At 44.4% G+C, this 17,258-nt stretch overlaps 2 protein-coding genes across 3 annotated transcripts in view; one reads left to right on the plus strand and one right to left on the minus strand.

The window, feature by feature from the left end:
* LBR (lamin B receptor) overlaps positions 1 to 2,381 on the plus strand; it is a 28,012-nt gene extending 25,631 nt beyond the window's left edge. For both annotated transcript variants that reach the window (XM_066237477.1, XM_066237485.1), the window contains one exon: positions 622 to 2,381. In XM_066237477.1, coding sequence (XP_066093574.1) covers positions 622 to 782 — 161 coding nt within the window. In that variant the 3' untranslated portion in view covers positions 783 to 2,381. The remainder of the gene's footprint in view (positions 1 to 621) is intronic.
* A 2,902-nt stretch (positions 2,382 to 5,283) lies between these two features.
* Positions 5,284 to 17,258, minus strand: part of DNAH14 (dynein axonemal heavy chain 14) — a 207,252-nt gene continuing 195,277 nt past the window's right edge. The window contains exons 78-85 of the mRNA XM_066252726.1: positions 16,393 to 16,592; positions 14,149 to 14,306; positions 13,000 to 13,196; positions 12,033 to 12,145; positions 10,606 to 10,745; positions 9,401 to 9,564; positions 5,913 to 6,059; positions 5,284 to 5,569 (exon numbers count right to left, since the gene is read on the minus strand). Coding sequence (XP_066108823.1) covers positions 5,354 to 5,569; positions 5,913 to 6,059; positions 9,401 to 9,564; positions 10,606 to 10,745; positions 12,033 to 12,145; positions 13,000 to 13,196; positions 14,149 to 14,306; positions 16,393 to 16,592 — 1,335 coding nt within the window. The 3' untranslated portion in view covers positions 5,284 to 5,353. The remainder of the gene's footprint in view (positions 5,570 to 5,912; positions 6,060 to 9,400; positions 9,565 to 10,605; positions 10,746 to 12,032; positions 12,146 to 12,999; positions 13,197 to 14,148; positions 14,307 to 16,392; positions 16,593 to 17,258) is intronic.

Raw genomic sequence — 17,258 nt, forward strand, 5'->3', positions numbered from 1 at the left:
TGACTCTCTTCAGCTGCCTACTAGATAGATGTGTGTCCCTTGTTGGGACACTGCAGGCAGTGCCGGTGTGAGTGGGTGTTGCCCACAATCTGGGGACATGTGGCACTTCACTCATCTGGCTTCTGAGGGGAGATGGGAACTCAGCCTGATGTTTTACTCGACACTTCTAAAAGCAAAATTGTAAGTTTTAAACAGTGCCTACTGCTTTTTGCTAAGCAGAATATACGGAATTGAATTTAACTTTGTAGTCATGACTCAGTGTACAGACATCCTGAAACACTTGTGTTCTTAAGTAAAAAATGAAGCCAATTCTGTTTTGTACTGGCCTCGGCCACGCCCACCAGCTGTTCACTGAGCGCCAGAAGGGAGGTTTGCTTTAAATGGGATGACACATGTTCTGATTATGACAGGCTGTGAGAATGGATCACTCACACTTTTCTGATGAGTTCAAATACTGCCTCTGCCACACACCGGTGGGATTTTCTGAACTGGTTCAGTTTTCCCTATTGAAGAAAATGAAGCTATTTTATGGTTTGAGTTTGGGGAAAAGCTGGAAAAACTTCATATTGCATAGCAGTGGTAATCAAAATACCCAACACTGTTGGCTGTTGTTCCCCACAGGTTTTAACCACGTTCTGCCATATTTCTATGTGATCTACTTCACCGTGCTGCTTGTGCACCGAGAGGCCCGTGATGAGCGCCAGTGCAGGAGGAAGTACGGCGTGGCCTGGGACAGGTACTGCCAGCGTGTGCCCTACCGCATCTTCCCCTACGTCTACTGATGGCTGCCCCGCCCCCGCCCTCGCCCCGGCCCCACCGCAAGGACCTATCCAAAACCAACCTTGTTCCGTTGCACTGAGAAGACCTTTAAGTTGTTTTCTGAGTCAGGACTAAAAAGTCAAGTAGTAAGTATTTTCATATAGCTGTGCTTATTTTTATTAAATCAGCAGTTAACATAAGGAAAAATGATGTTCAGCTTTCCATTTTAATGAGAAGTTGTTTCCAGTTCTTAAAAAATCTGCTTACTGAAAAACAGTCTTATAAATGTTAGGAAGCAAACTATGATGTTTATAAGTTTTAATTTCTTAAATTTTGATCTTTCTGTCAGTTGGCTCTTAAATGAAAACACAATGTTTTATTGCAGTAAGAGAATGGCATTTTTCTCTCATTTCACTTGTTAGCCATAGTTTTGGAAAGTAGAAAGCAGAATTCTATTAAATGCTCTACAAAAAGAGGGATGAAATTGTTAGGGGCACTGCTTAAGGGAGACCACTAGTGTTAGTTTGTTTAACTTGAACTTCTGTAACTGCATTGAAAATTGTAAATACATAGCTTTTAATGTAATATATGGTGACTTAATATTTTTCTGTACAGTATTTTGAATGTGAAATAATTGTCAGGACTAAGAATCTTAACAAAAAACATTTGCAGTATTTTAAATTAAGTGTTGTAAATTAATACATGTGAATTAAAATGTAGGAAACAATTAGAATTCATTTCCTATTGTGTAAAAGATGCTATTAAGACATAGGAAGGATATTTTTCTTAAGAAAATGTTTCTTAATCCAAAATTGGCAAATTTGGCTTTTCTACCTCAATTGCCGGTGTTTGTTTGCCGCTATAAACTGTTGCAAATAGAAAAAATAGAATAAATATCTATTTTTGGAGTAACATCCCTATTTAAACATTTTTACACTGATTGAAAATTTGCCATTTTAGGCTACTATTTTTATATGTTTTTGACTTTTTTAATTACACCGTTTTGCTACTGCTGAGCTGATGCAGCTTACACACTGTATTTTGTATAGTCTGCTCCCTGTGAAGGAGTGCTCTGTTCATCTTTAGAAGTCTGTTCACATAAAAACAGTGTAAGGAATAGTTTAAAGTCCTTTCTTAGTTTAACGAATGTGCACAAGGTAGCATTAGCTGTTAAATTCTAGTTGATGTTTTCCATTATAGAACAATAATGATATTAAATCCACTAAATTTCTGTTTTCAAATTTTAATTGTTATCAGTATCTTAAACATGCGGGAATAATAAATATGTATATGTTGGAATTTTAATTTTACATTTTGTATATGAGCTCTTTAGTTCATGCTGATGTGATCATGAGGTTGGCCTGCATCCGGTAGTCTTCAGCACTGTTGTGGTGACACTGTGTGTGCGCGCAGTTATGTTTTTTCCTGGCCTGAAAACGTGGTGTCCAGGCCCTGGAAGCTGGGGAAGGACATTTGATTCTTTCCCTGGGGACGAGCATATCACAGTGCTGTAGCTTCTGGATACCGGCACCATTTGTTTGGCATTTTGTTTTTCACATGTTTATTTGATAAGTTTTATAATGAAGTTTTAAGTTGAAAATAAAATGAGGTGGTTCTGATCACTTTGGAGACTCATTTTTTTCTTTGCATATAACTCTAGGATCACTGAGATAAAAATAGGCCCTTAGAATATCCCTGCCACTGCAACCCTAGCCAACTGCTGTTCTGAGGGTCTCAGAAAGTTGGAGCTTGAAGGGGTTAGTGGAGGGTCCCAATTCCCAAATAATGGTCATGTATTTAGTATTGCTATTTGAGAAACTAGAGAAAGGATTAAAATTATTGTAGATTCAGTAATACTTTCAAATGGCTTTGTATTAATCACATCTATGTACATTTGAAGGACTGTGTGAGGCATCTGTCAGTGAGATGAACTCAGACACCATGCATCCTCTCCCCAGGGTGACACTGTGTGACAGATGGTGGGTGTCAGAATGGACACCCACACCAAGTAAGTTAAAAATACCATATCAGGTGATAAGTGTCTTAGTTTTTATTTTTGTACGCTGTAGAGAAAAGGCTTTGTGTATGGGTAGTTTCCGTAAATCATGGACTATTGTAGCTAATCATGGATAATTTCTAGAACTATTTTAGCAAATGAATTGGACCAAATAACATATCCCACCTTGTGTCTTTGGTTAAAATCCTATCCTTGATCATTTTTTCATTGATTCCTACATGACAGGGACTAGTCTTTTCAATGCTTTTCCTATAGCATTGTGGGTACTTAGGCTCTTTTAAAAAAAAAATTTTTTTTATTTACTTTTTTAGATTTTTATTTATTCATTTTTTTATGAGAGAGAGAGGGAGAGATAGAGAACAGGGGGAGGAGCAGGAAGCATCAACTCCCATATGTGCCTTGACCAGGCAAGCCCAGGGTTTTGAACCGGCGACCTCAGCATTCCAGGTCGACACTGCGCCACCACAGGTCAGGCCCTTAGGCTCTTAATGTATTCTTTCTTTTGGTATTACTTTCAGATAGTACAATTTCCTAGATATAAAAGTAAGTAGATGTTAGAAGAAAATATAGGCAGTAAAAATCTCAGACATCTCTTGTAGCAATACTTTTTGCCGGTATGTCCTCAGGCAAGGGAGGAAAGCTACCAAAAGGCTATGACGGCAAACTAAAAAGTTTTTGCATAGCAAAATAAACCATCAACAAAATGAAAAGATAACCCATTGAATGGGAGAACATATTCCCTGAGTCATCAGACAAAGGATTATTCCAAAATTTATAAAACTTAACACCAAAAGACCAATAATCCAACTGGGCAAAGGACCTAAATAGACACTTCTCCAAAGACATACAGATGGCCAAAAAATGCTCAACATCACTAATCAGAGAAATGCAAATTAAAACAATTTCACATCACCTCACACGTGCCAGAATGGCTCTCATCAGTACATCAACAAACAACTGTTGGTGTGGGTGTGGAGAAAAGGGAATTCTTGTGCACTGTCGGTGGAAATGCAGACTGGTGCAGTCACTATGGAAAACAATATGGAGCTTCCTTAAAAAAGGAACAGCCTTATGACCCAGCTATGCCACTTCTGGAAATATATTTTAAGAATCCCAAAACACTAATTTGAAAGACTTTTGCGCCCTTACATTCATTACAGTGTTATTTACAATAGCCAAGACATGGAAACAGCCCAAGTGCCCATCAGCAGATGAGTGGATAAAAAGCTGTGGTACATTTACACAATGGGATACTGTATGGCTGTAAAAAAGGAAATCTTACCTTTTGCAACAGCATGGATGGACCTGGAGATTATGCTAAGTGAAATAAGCCAGGCATAGAAAGACAAGTACCATATGATTTCACTTACATGTGAGATCTAATGAACTGATGAACCAGAGGTGTGGACACCTGGAACAGGTCCGAGGGGACCGGATGAAAGAAAGTGAAGGGATTAGCCAGAAAACATATATATGCATAGAAACAGTCAACAGTGTGGTAACAGCCAGAGGGAAAGGTGGAGGTGGGCAAAGGGGGATTAAAGGGAATAGACTTTGCTTGAGGCGATGGGCACATGATGCCCTGTGCAGATGGTGTTTTGTTGAGCCTGTATGGTTTTACGAACCAGTATCACCCCCATAAATTTAATTAAAAATAAGTAAGTAGATGTTAATCTTTTGTTCATGGCTGTTACAAAGACTAGTTCTGGATATGAGCCCCCCCCCCCCCCCCCCTCTGCTTTACTACACAGAAAATGGATTATTGAGCTTCCTTTGTGTACACATGGCTATATTTTCAGCCAAAGGACCCATGGCCAGGGCAGAGGGACAATGAATGTGGCTTTGAATCCTGGCCCTGCTGCCCCAGCAGTGTGAGCTCGGGCAAGTCACTGAATCTCTCTCAGCACGTTTCCTTGTGTACATCTGGTGGATATACCACATCACACTGAGGCGGTCTGAGGGTTCTACAGGGACTCTTATGAGTGCTCAACATCAGTGCTCAATAATAAAACTGCTACCTACAGGACGTTTTGGTATGAATCTAATTTGCTGAATTCTCAGGCCTGGTTTTTCAGTGGGACAAGAAGTCTAGTGAAGTCAGAATGGGACTGTTACTTTAAGGGCAGACCCGCCCCTTGTCTCAGAACCTGCAGCCAGGCCTACAGAGTTGTATTGTGTTCATGCAGAGCAGCAAGGGAAGGCATTCCCTAGAACTCCTCATGTTGTGTATTTTGTCTGAAACTGGAGAAATCACCGTTTGGGTTCAAAAAGTTCATAAAAACACACCCTGGTAGCTTGCCAAGTGTTGTGGTTTTCACATTTATGAAAGTCAAGCCAGTTGCAGAGTCGGACAGGCACTCACCTGCGCTGGAGTGCATCTGCAGAGAGGCTGCTCAGAAAAGCAGCTGGAACATCCCCCCATGCTGACGTTTTCAGGCACCGAAGGAAGGAAGAGACTGCGCCTGTCTGGTCGGGCTGAACGCACCAATGCTTTTATGAGGGGGGTTACTACACGTGCATGTCTTGAAACATGTAAGCCTGGTTAGAGTCTGAAATTAAATTGCTTGGGGTGGTAGTTTATTTTTCAGTCTTCTCGCACAGCAATGCAACTTGCATTGTGATCCAGTGACTAGGAGGTTTCTTCGTGGATAAATACACCGATGTTAAAACATTTGAGGGTAAGCCAGTAGTTGTCAAAGTCCTTGACCTCTCAGGTGTCTGGTAAAGTGGGCATTCAAACGTATGGAGGTCGGAGTCTGTCTGGTTAAAAGTGTTCGGTTTTTCGGTGGAAATCTTAAAAAAAAAATCCAGTAGTCAAAATTGCATAGTCCAAACAAACCAGTAGCTCCCATTCTCACTGTGCTGGACCTGCATGGTTTGTTATGAATTAAGTAAACTGCAGGTTAGGTTATTATGGCTTTATAGCACATATTCTTGAGAAATAACATTGGATGTTGGTATAGTATCCGTTTTAGATTTTAGCAGAATTTGGGGCTATTTTAAATGTTTTCTGTCTGAAGCATATCACATTCTTCCCCACTGAAATCATAGGGAATGGGGAAGAGAAGGGGTGGTGGGCATTACTGAGGGGAAGCTCAGAGCCTCAAGAGTTTGTGCTCAACACTGGGATGGTTACCTCTGTTGGCATAAAGTATATTTCAGGAAAATCGCAACAGATCTCACGAGGCAGCGAGTCTTCTAGTGTTTTTTCTTCATGATTCCACCTTGCCCCCTCGATGAACAAACCAAAGATGTGAGCTCCAACGTGGGTGCAGTCTTTGCCCTGAGGTCAAGGAGAGGCGCTGTCAGTAGGCTCCTGAGTAGGAAACCGCCTTACAAGAAGCCCCACTGGGGACAGTCCTGGGGGTGGCCCACCACTCCCCTACCAGCCCAGGCAGCTGGGGCAGGGACCGTCCTGGCACGGGGCAGGTCTTCCCAGTTCTCAGGGGAGGACTTTCATTATTTTCCTACTCAGCTTCAACAAGTTTGTAGGCTCTGGTCTACATAGGAGGATCATCCTGAATTGACAAGGACAGCAAACACAGCAAAACTCTCCATTTCTATTATAATCCTGGGCCCAGTTTTTGAGAAAGGAGTGAGATTGTAAAAGGGGTCAGATCTGGTTACCTGCTTCTCCCATTGTGGCTATAGTGATTCCCTATAGCTCTGAAAACGTACAGAGTCAGAGAAGGGTTCTGTATCATATCGTTCAATGATATAAAAAGGGTCAAATGAGTTTCTGAGAAATTCTGTTAAGCAGAAAACTTTGTTTCCAGCAGGTCCAGTTCTGGGTGACTCCAGGCGTGTCCTGGGTGGGCCTGAAAGGCAGCTTGCGCTCCTCAGGTGTGTGAGGGGTTGGGCACAATGCCCTGAGCTCACCCTCCAGGCTGCTTGGTCTTGGCTGGCCCCTGGGCCAGCTGGTTTCACCCGTGGGCTGTGCTGTGGGTCTGAGCTCTCCACTCTGTGGACTATGTCTGTACCTGGCGGTTCAGACTGAACTCATAGAAAGAACCTCAGAGTTGCCTAATTCTAGAGCAGACTGACTGGGGTAGCACTGTCTAGGCTTGACTTATCTTTTAACTTTTATATAAATCTACTCTCACTGCATCTCCTCCGGAACTGTCCCTACACGTCAATCCCAGGAGAGGTTAATCTAATGCATTTGACAATGACTTCCATTTATACTTGACCTGTAAGACTTGGCCAGGCATACAGGGGTCATTCCTCTTAAAAACTCAAATGGGGTTAATCTGTCAACAGCTCATGCTGGAGAGATTTAACTTTCCCAAGAGCTGTTCAGAATCAATGGGAGTTATCTGACTTCAGTGAGAGCGAAGCTGGTTCCCAATGTAAAGCGAAAGTCGAGGGACAGAAGGCAAGAGTGCGGAGGCCAGCACATCCGCATAAGAAAAGGCCTGTCGCCTGTCGCCTGCTTCTCTGCGAACTGCATGTCTGCGGGAAGAGGTGAGGGTGAGGTCAGCCACCTGGGTTTCGAGCTTATCCCCTGAGCCCTGTGGTCTTGAGAAGGTCATTCGCCTGCTTTGAACATTTACTTCCTCATCTATACAAGGAGGATATATTTTTTTAAAGACTTTATTCAATTTTCAGAGAGGAGAGAGAGGGAAAGAGGGAGAGAGAGAGAGAGAAGGAAGCATCCACTCCCATATGTGCCTTGACCAGGTAAGCCTGGGGTTTCAAACTGGCGACCTCAGTGTTCCAAATCTATGCTTTATCCCACTGCGCCACCACAGGTCAGGCCAAGAAGGATAATTTTTGAGCATCTAATGATGCAGGTGAAGAAGTTAATGCTCAATAGATGTTGAGCCTCTAAGGAAGTAATTAAGGTTAAGTGAAGTCATACAGGCGGGGTCCTGATCCGATAGGATTATCTCCCCCACTCTCCCCATAGGCCTGTCTGCAGCCTCCAGGAGACAGGGCGGGCCGCTTTTAACTGTCTCCTCCCTTGGCTTCTGAGCTCCCACACTGTCTGCAACAGCATTCCCTGTGAAGTAGATGTGCAGAACGGATGACGTCCTAGCACAGGTCTGCTGGGATGATGCGCTATTTCTGCACAGTGAGAACACTTGGGCTGCCAAGCAGCATGTGTCTGGAAACTCCCAGGTCGTGCGCCTGCCCTGGATGCCCACCTTGCAGAAGAAGGCTGACCCACAGGAAAGGGACCTATCTCTAAGCGGGTGGGCTGTGCTTCCTCCCCCACCCCCTGCTCCCTTCTCAAAACTTGGGTGTTCCTGCCTCCCTTCCCCAAAAAAGAAGCAGGGAAAGCTGCTTCCTGGCTGAATAAAGCTAAAACACCTGTGTAAAAAGAAAAACAGAAGAGACACCCAAAGCTCACTGCCCATGCACGCACACGGAGGAAGGTGTGTGAGGACAGAGGGCGGCTGTCTGCAAGCTGGGAAGAGCATGCTCAGCCTGCCTGATCTCAGACTTCCAGCATCCAGAACGGTGAGAAAATTAAGTTCTGCTGTTACAGCCCGAGCTATGACATGCAGTATGTATACACAACGACAGATTATTCAGTCTTAAATATGAAGGAACCTGCTCCCACATAGGTGAACCCTACAGACATTTGGCTGCGTGAAATAAACCAGTCACACACCGACAGATACTATGTGCATGATCCCACGAAGTAGTCAGATTTATAGACAATAAGTAACGATGGTGGGTGGGTGGTCGGCTTGGGGAGCACATTCAGTGGGGGCAGGTTCAGTGTGACCGAGAAGCTCTGTAGGTGGGTGGTAGTGATGGCGCAGTATTGAATGCAACAGATGCCACTGGACTGTGTCCTTAAAAATGCTTAAAATGGTGACTTTCATGTTATGTATATTTCACCACAATTTAATAAATGGGGGGAAATAGTAAAAATAATAAAACATTTTTAAAAAAGGAAAAATGAGGTGCCATCAAGTGCCCATATATAACTACAAAACTTCTCCTGTGTGACATTGGTCCTGGGGCAGAATGAGTTCCCAGAACACTGGAATTTAGTGAATAATGATAGCGGCCCTTTAAATCAGTGGGGCAATGGTGACAAGGACAGGGCTGCACTTCTGTACTCCGGCCCAGCTGCTCGGAACCTGGCAGAACTTGGGTGGGAGTGGGTCTGGGCGCAGGCTGCCCGCTGCGAGTGCCATGGGGAGAGGTGGCCCCACTGAGTTCAGTTTCCACATCAACCCTGATCTCAGCAGCAGATTTCATTGATAACGGGGGATAGTTACAAAGTTCATTTACTGTATTTATTTCAATGTCTTATTTAATTCATTTACAGGGTGGGGCAGAAATAGGTTTACAGTTCCTATGGAAAATAGTACAATAATTAATAAACAATAATACAAGAATAAACTGTGCTATGCGTACTCAGAACTGTAAACCTCCTTTTGCCCCACCCCGTATAACTCCAGCCTCCTGGAAAGAGTGGGAGAGGTGACATTTGATGGCATTAGGACTTGAAGGAGCCTATGCCTTATTCACGCTGCCTTCTAGTGCCCAGCACATGCCTGGCACGTGGTGAGTGCTGAATGCAAGTCTGCTGAGGAAATGATGGTTGGATTGAATGACCGAATGAAAGAACGATTACTCTTTCCAATCTTTGAAGCACACCAGTACCTTAAAGGCTCTCCTGACCATGTTGAGTTTCTTCTGGATGATTATGGAGAACTCCTCCTCCTTGATGTCAGTGATGTCGGAGACCACCTGGTGGGTGAAAGTGAGGGCATCTATGGAGATTCCCCTGGACCTTCCGTAGTCTTGGAGTACAGCAGTAAGAAAGGCTTTAGAGAAAACACACAAGTTCCTGTGAGTCTCAGGGTCGCAGGGGCCGAGCACATCAACAAAGGTTGGGGGGCGAGGGGACAGGGCTGTTAACAACACTATGTCTCCTGGGGAGGGAAGAGTGTGGAGAGTCGGGAAATGTAAGAGGTGGTTTGAGACCGGGCTGCTGGGAGACGAGTGTAAATCCAGTGCCTTGCCCGGGGCCTTGTGACGTTAGTCTGGCCTGCTGCCTGAGCTTCCTGGGGACTCGGTGGCTTCTGCAGGCTCCGTGTCCTCCCATATTCATTGTGGCTATAAAGGGGCTATACATCCTGGGACCTAACCCACTTCTGACCCACTTCTGGGGCTGATTATAACATCCCATCCTTCTGGCGGCAAACATGGGTCCCAGGGGCAAGTACAAACGAGGCCCAAGTGTGTCAGTCATTCTCAAGAAATGACACGTGGACACTGGGAAAAGGAAGGCTCTTTTCCTCTGGACTTGCCAATCTGTTTGCCACCGTTCTTCCCTTGGTTGCATGGAGGTTACGTGCAGCAGAAAAGAGACCAACATGCGGCTGGATGTCCGTCTTTCCTGCTGGCCGTTTGTGCTGAGCAGGTGGGGCCCAGGACCCAGCAAACAAACATAAATATATTCATTCATTCATTCATTCATACTTGTTAAACGAATAAATTAATGAAAATGGCTAAAGCATACTCAACCCCTTGATTAGGTACCCATCTCCAGGAGTCCCCTCTTAAAATGTAGTCACCTTTGGGAGGAGTCTAGTGCTGGCCTTTGACATCAAAAAATCAATGGGCTGGAGTTGAGACAGAGAGATACCTGCCAAGGTGCAGGTGGGAAGCAATGGGGTGAGGGAGGGTGGTGGGTGGGGAGAAGATTGCTCTTGTGCATGCAGGAGGCCCTGATACCTGTAGGGGGCACTGAAGCTATTTCATGGGCTCTCTTCCTAAAGGGGAGGAGGCTAGGGATTGGTGATGGAAGGACTGGGTGCAACTTCCCTGGGCCAGGTGTGGGCTGGTCTTGTTCTCATGCTCACCTTGTGGAAAGAAGAAAGCTGGAAGCCAATATTTTGCAGGAAATCCTTCAAAGAAACTACTCTTTTTATCCACAGGACTACAAGGGCCGGGGCTAGGTGATATGGTCGAGTCCCTCCAGGCTGAGACAAATCTCATATACCTGGTGGAGGGCAGACCACAAGTTGCAGTGGTTAAGGGCATCACACGACATTGTACATGTTCAGATGACTTGAGCAATTTCCTCCAGTCCCTCCTAGTGTTCTTCTTTCCTTTTCATATCACACTCTCCCCAGCTCAGGAAACTTGCCCTTCCTGTACTTTAATGGAACTGGCTCTGGCTCTAAAACTTGTGAGATCATCAAGCTGGAGAAGGCATTAAACTTGAATAAAGAGGGATGTTGTTATGGTGAGATCCTGGCTGGGCCTTGTGGAACCTCGTGGGTTGTGTTTGAGCTCCTGACTTCCACAGAAGGAGAGCCAGTAACCCTCACTGGTGGTTACAAGGTGTGAGAGGCACCAGGTTTCCTGGGTTCAAATATTTCCACGTTCTTGCTGTGGAAACTTGGGCCAAGTTACCGCATGATTTTGTGCCTCAATTTGCTCTTCTCTAAAATGAGGACAATGATAAATGACAGTACCTACTTCAGAGCCCAGGGTTTCTGTAAAAATGAAGTGACTGGGTGTCCCTAAAGCACTTAGACAAATGTCAACACCCTGAGGGACACTCAAAGTGTTAACTGCTCTCTCATGCCTTTCAAATTGGTTTGTATTCTGTATTAAACATGTTTAAAAATTACATGTAACTAATTCTTATTTCTTTGCCTATCTCCCCCCCACCCCGCCACTAGTTTCACAAGACACATGAGAAATGTACCAGGTTCTGGGTGTATCTAGATCAGGGGTCTCAAGCCCGCCGAACAATTTTGTGCGGCCCGCAAACTAATCCACGAAGTTCAAAATATTTTGGATAAAATTAAGTAAGCCTAGGGGCCTACTTGTATTTTTCATTTCTCTAGCATCCTAGCTAGATATTAGCTTAGTTAACAGCAGTTGTGATGCGAACTACAGTTTCTGGTCGTTTTGTGACACTGAGTAAAACTGCATGTACGATTGTGCTTGTTGTACTGATTTTTTTTTGTTTTCAACTGCAGTGAGAAAAGTGTTGCGTAACAGTTGCCTTTTGTAGACCTAGTGCGGCCCGCCGAACGGCTGTGATCTAGCTCTGCGGCCCACATGCTGAGTTGAGTTTGAGACCCCTGATCTAGATGGACGCTCAACTTCTCAGGCCTCCATTTCCCATCCTATACTGAAGATAACAATCCCTCCCCCTTGCTTAATTCACATGTTGCTGTGGGAACCAGACAAGGCCAACCACAGATAATGAGGCTGTGAACGTTGAGCTCCAAGCAGAAACCAGGGAGAAGCGTTCACTGGCTCTCATCCGTACCGATGGTGTATCGCGGTGTAAGCCATTTTGGCCCAGGTATTGAAGAAGTTCAGTCGCTGGATGAGATCGTTAACCCAGGAACTCAGGGGTTTGCAGGAATTGTAGGCGTATTTCTGTTAGGATGGAGAGACAGGCATGTAAAGTTTCTTAGATTTTTTTTTTTTTTGTGGCCTATAGAAGCAATTGGTTGCTGGGTCAACAGGAGCGAGAGAGGCCAGAATTTTGCAGCCAGTACCCACCTCAACCCCACCTCCTACTTTACAAGAGAAATGTTTATAGTCACCAGCTCCCTGTACAAAGGACCTTCTCCCTTCTCCCCCATGTCACTGTACCCAGCAGCCAGCTGAACTTGGGGTTGACCTGAGCTTTGGATTTATCTTGGCGCTGGGCACCACCCAAGCCCTACCTAAGGCTCCTCTCCTTGTGGACTTGTCGCTGCTGTGCTCCTGGGGGCGAGGTGTGTGTGTGAGGGGGCTGTCAACCTGCTTGCTGGCTCTCCCAAAACTCTAATTTGAATTTCCTGAACCTAAAGTACATACGCCTTTTTCTGTGCACATACGTGCATATACAAGCATGTGTGTTATATCAGTGTCTGTTTTGTAATCTCTAACAATGACATAATTTTCTGAAACCAAACAAACAAAAATTTAACAATATATCTTAGAGATCTTTTCAGTATACCAGTATCATAATTTACTCAGTTATCTATTAATACTCTTATTTCAGCTTTATGCTATTATAAACAGTCCTGTGATACATACCTCTTAGATACATTTATTTAAGTTGAATTGCCAGATTGCCATCTAAGAGATTTTATTAATATAGACTCACACCAAAAGTATGCCAGCATTCTAATGGATACACAATATTTCATCGCGTGTGTGTACATAGTTAACTTACTCCGTCTCTGCAGCTGGGATCTTTACTTCAACCAAGCAAGTAAATACAAGAAATGAGAACTGCTCACCTGCCACAAGGCTGGCACTCGGGTGTTAAGGAAAGAGTTGTATGTGTCCTCCAATTCTTGGGTAAGGATGATCTCTCCTTTTATAGCGAGCTGAAGATCTTTCAAAGATTCATGTATAACAAATAATAACTTATCAAACCGTTCAATTTCTTTGTTCAAAAAGATTAACAAGACACAATGGATAAGGGGATCGTAGCCTGGATTACAGAGAAAGAGATAAAGTTATGGTACCTTTCAGATAAAATGCAAAGATATAGGATTTGGAAGTTAAATGTATTTCATTTGTCCAGACCAGGGATTGAAAACCAGTTTCTGCAAAAGGCCAGTTAGTATTTCCGGCTCTGCGGGCCCAGCCCTCCCCTCCCACTGTGTAAAATGTAGGCTCAGACACAGATGGTATGCAAACCAAGAGGCATGGCGTATTCTAACACAGCTTGACATGTGGGGGCTCAAATTTGATTTTTTTCTAGTATTTATCACAAAATATTCTTTCTCCCTCCAACCCCCCACCCATTCTAAAAAGGTAGAAACCATTTCAGCTTGCAGGCTGCACAGAAACAGTGGGCTGGACTTGCTGATCACTGTGCTAGTCAAACCACAGTGTTCTGGGTACACTATTGCTCAACGTTTGTTTCCAATGTGAATCTTTTGTTTAAAAGTGTTAAAATAGGAATGCTGAACATTTAACTGAGCAAATTGCCTCAGTCCAACGCTGCAGTCCAACGCTGCAGCCCCTTAGAGCTGAGCCTGGGCGACTCTGGACACCCAGGCTTGCTGTCTCCTCCAGGCCTGGTCCCATCCTCAGCTCCTCGGAATCCAGGTCTCCGTCAGGGTCCCTGTCACCCTCGCCGCCCAGATGCTGTTCCAGAAGGCAGGGAGGCAAGGGGAACGGGGACCTACCAGCTCTTTGGAACCTCTCAAGCAGAGCTGCTTCTTTCTGTCGCTACAATGACTATATCTTCATTCTTAGTCTTGGGGCCATCACCCACCCTACCTCCAAAAGCCCCCCCAAACCAAAATAAAGCTACCAAGTCATTGTTTTCTCATCCTGGCCTCTTTACTCCTTTGGTATCTTTCATCGGGTCTCTACTCACATTCCTCCTGATGCCTGAGGTCAGGGAAGCAGAGGAGGCTGGGCCCCATGCTTACCTTGTAGGCCTTTACAAAGAGACTCCCAAATGGGGCCGGACATGATGCCCTTCAAGGTGTTCTGAGTGCTGGTGCATTCTCTTTCCACACTCAGGGGCAGCCGCTTCAGGGTGTCAGACAGAATTTCCATCACCAGCTCGTCACTGCTCTGCTCCTTACTGCAAGGGAGGGGGGAAGAAGAGGAGGCCTGTCTGTCTGTCCAGGAGGGCCCTACTTAGGCCCCACCAAGGGGCAGCACAGCCCACAGAAGGACCAGGGAGCTCGTGTTATTTTATAGATGACAGAAGTGTTCAGTGCACTTTGGACATTTGCAAGGAAATATGCCCTTTTAAACTTTTCCTCAGATTTCTTTATTCATCTGCATAACAGAAATAGCAAGACTGACTTGAAAAAGAGGAGGTGTCCAGACAGACAGAGATGGACAGCATGCTGAGCTCGCTTTCTAGGTTATGCAGCTAGGTGTCAGACTCTCTGTGTTTACACCAAGGGTCCCTGGCCGCTCACGCGGTGGGTGGTGACAGGACAGTGTGCCCGAGTCAGGGTGAGGCTGGGATACTAAGCAAAGCCACGAACCACAGATGTTGGGGGAACTCTTCGGAGTCATTGTAAATAAAGGTGAGGAAGCCGGGGTACAGGGAGGTGCCAGGACCTCCCTGAACAGCTAGTGGAGAAGTAGGGGACGGGACACATCCCTGAGGCGGTCCTTCTCTCCGTTACTCTGTATACTTGTCAGGACCGGCTGTTCCACAAGCCCCCCAGCTTGCACACAGCCAGGCGAACATCACCCTCAGAGTGCGTGAGCACCGGAGGCTCCGGCGACATATTCAGTTCAATGGCGCTGTCTCTCAGAAGCTCACAGGAAGCAATGTGTGTCCTTACGTCACTGTCATGCTTTGTTTTTGACATTAAAGTAGGGTTACACAGGGGGATTCACACAAGGCGGCTTCAGATGGGAGGGGATGTGGGGTGACCCCTTCGGCGGTGTTGAGGGTTTAAGGCATGTAGTTCTGGCAATAACAAAGCTTATTTTATAATCACAGCTTGAGGGGCCTGAGAACTTGGGTTGCATGTGGCATAGAGTGGAAACCTCACAACAGGCTCGCTAGGTGGATAGATGCTGTCCCCGGCATGGACAAGCAGGACAAGGGTGCCGAGGCAATGTGACCAGGGACACAGAGCCCACAGGTGTTAATTAACACAGGGAGCTCAGGGCAGTGTCCTCTCCTTTAGACCCCACTGTCCTCTGACTTGCTATGAGGGTTATTTCCCCAGCCCACAGAAGTAAATATGACATTGCATTTAATTCAGTTTAAAAATACAACTTTCCAGATACAATTCAATTACTCGCTACGTGCTTGGTAATTATATGTGTGTATGTGTATGTGTGTGTGTGCACGTGTGTATATACAGTGGTACCTTGACACATGAGTTTAATTCGTTTCATAGCTGAGCTCGTGACTCAATTTGCTTGTGTGTCAAATTGAATTTCCCCATTTAAATTATTGGGAACATAATTAATCCATTCCAGCCCCCAAAAACCACATGGTGTTTTTGTTTTATGTGCTTTTAAATAAAAAAATGTATTTTATAAATAACAAATACATATATATATATATGTATATTATATACACACATAATAAGAGAGAATGTAAATAAATAAACTGGTTTATGAAGTGTACTTACCTTCAAGGTCAGGTGAAGATGCTGGCAGAGGGGGAGGAGATGTTAGCATAACAATGGCCCTTCCCAAGCAGGAAGGTAATTAGCAATTTCACAGACAGCTGCCCAGCACCACTTTTAACAATAAAAGTGAGCAAACTCAGAAAATACAAATTTTGCAAACTCATTTGCCCAACAATCATCATTTTCTTAGCTGACTTTTGGCTTTTTCGCCACACTTTCCTCACTTTCACTTAGAGGCCATTTCAACAAAAACCTTTCCATGGAAGTTTGTTTCTTCCTCCCTTTCAGAACGTTCGGCAGGCTATCTAGTGGAGGGTAGTGGAAGCTTGTGATTCAAATATCTGCTCGTGACTTAAAGCAAAAAATCTTGCGAGTGACTGTCAAGTTGCTCATGATTTAAAGTGCTCGTGTGTCAAGGCACCACTGTTCTGGCTTCTGTGTCATTTGGAGAATTTAGGTTCTATATTTTTAGATTATATTTTCCTATATCATATCTCTTGTCATGAACATTTTAATGGTGTCTAATAATAATTTCTCAAATTTAACAATAGTGAGTCTTACCTGATCATGAGGCTGGTGGGGGTAGTTCTCGGTTGTAGAGCAATGAGATTATCAATAAAAGTCAGGCCCCAAGTCTCCCTGCAGCTCCTTGTAGCCTCAGGGTGCAGCCCTAACTGCTCAGGAAGGTCGTCGTCAGGTAAGGACTGGATGATGTATATGCAATCCTCTATGCTGGCAGACTCCGGCACTGGTTGGGAGGCCTGGAAATTTGTTATCTACATTCAGTAATGCATGAAGACAATATTTCCCCAGGAAATTTTACATAGAAGGCTCTCCTTATTTGTAGATGGTATAGTTTCAGCACTTCTGTCAAGAGCTACATCTGGGACCACAGTGTTGTAAAGTACTGCTGAATTGTAAGCATGTATCACGTTCCCGTTGGGAAGAGAGAAAAAGAAAAATAGTTTAAGGCTAGGGTGAATGTGAGAATGATCTTACATTCATGTGGTCAAAAGGTACAAACTTCCAGTTATAAAATCAGTAAAGAAAAATTGAAAGCTATTTAATGGGGAAAAAAGAGAGCTTGTCCTTCCTGTGTGCCAGCTTGTCCCCCGGGACCCTCATTCCCCATTCACCTATATCTTCCTGTTCATGAGCTATAACTAGTACTAGAACTGTAACAGTACTGATTGGTTAAAGGCTCTGTGAAGACAGTGGTTGGCTGGATAGACAAAAGAATAATTAATGGAGGAATGGTCAATTGATTTTGAAATATTGAATGTTGATAAAAGCCACTAAAAGTGAACATTAAAATTGAATTAAGTACATGTTTTAAATACTTCAGCAGTATTTTGTTAAAAAGAATCAAGTCACGCCTGACAGGGCGGTGGCGCAGTGGATAGAGCGTCGGACTGGGATGTGGAGGA

This window comes from Saccopteryx bilineata, chromosome 1, assembly GCF_036850765.1.
Source record: "Saccopteryx bilineata isolate mSacBil1 chromosome 1, mSacBil1_pri_phased_curated, whole genome shotgun sequence".
In the NCBI taxonomy this organism is placed as follows: Eukaryota; Metazoa; Chordata; class Mammalia; order Chiroptera; family Emballonuridae; genus Saccopteryx; species Saccopteryx bilineata.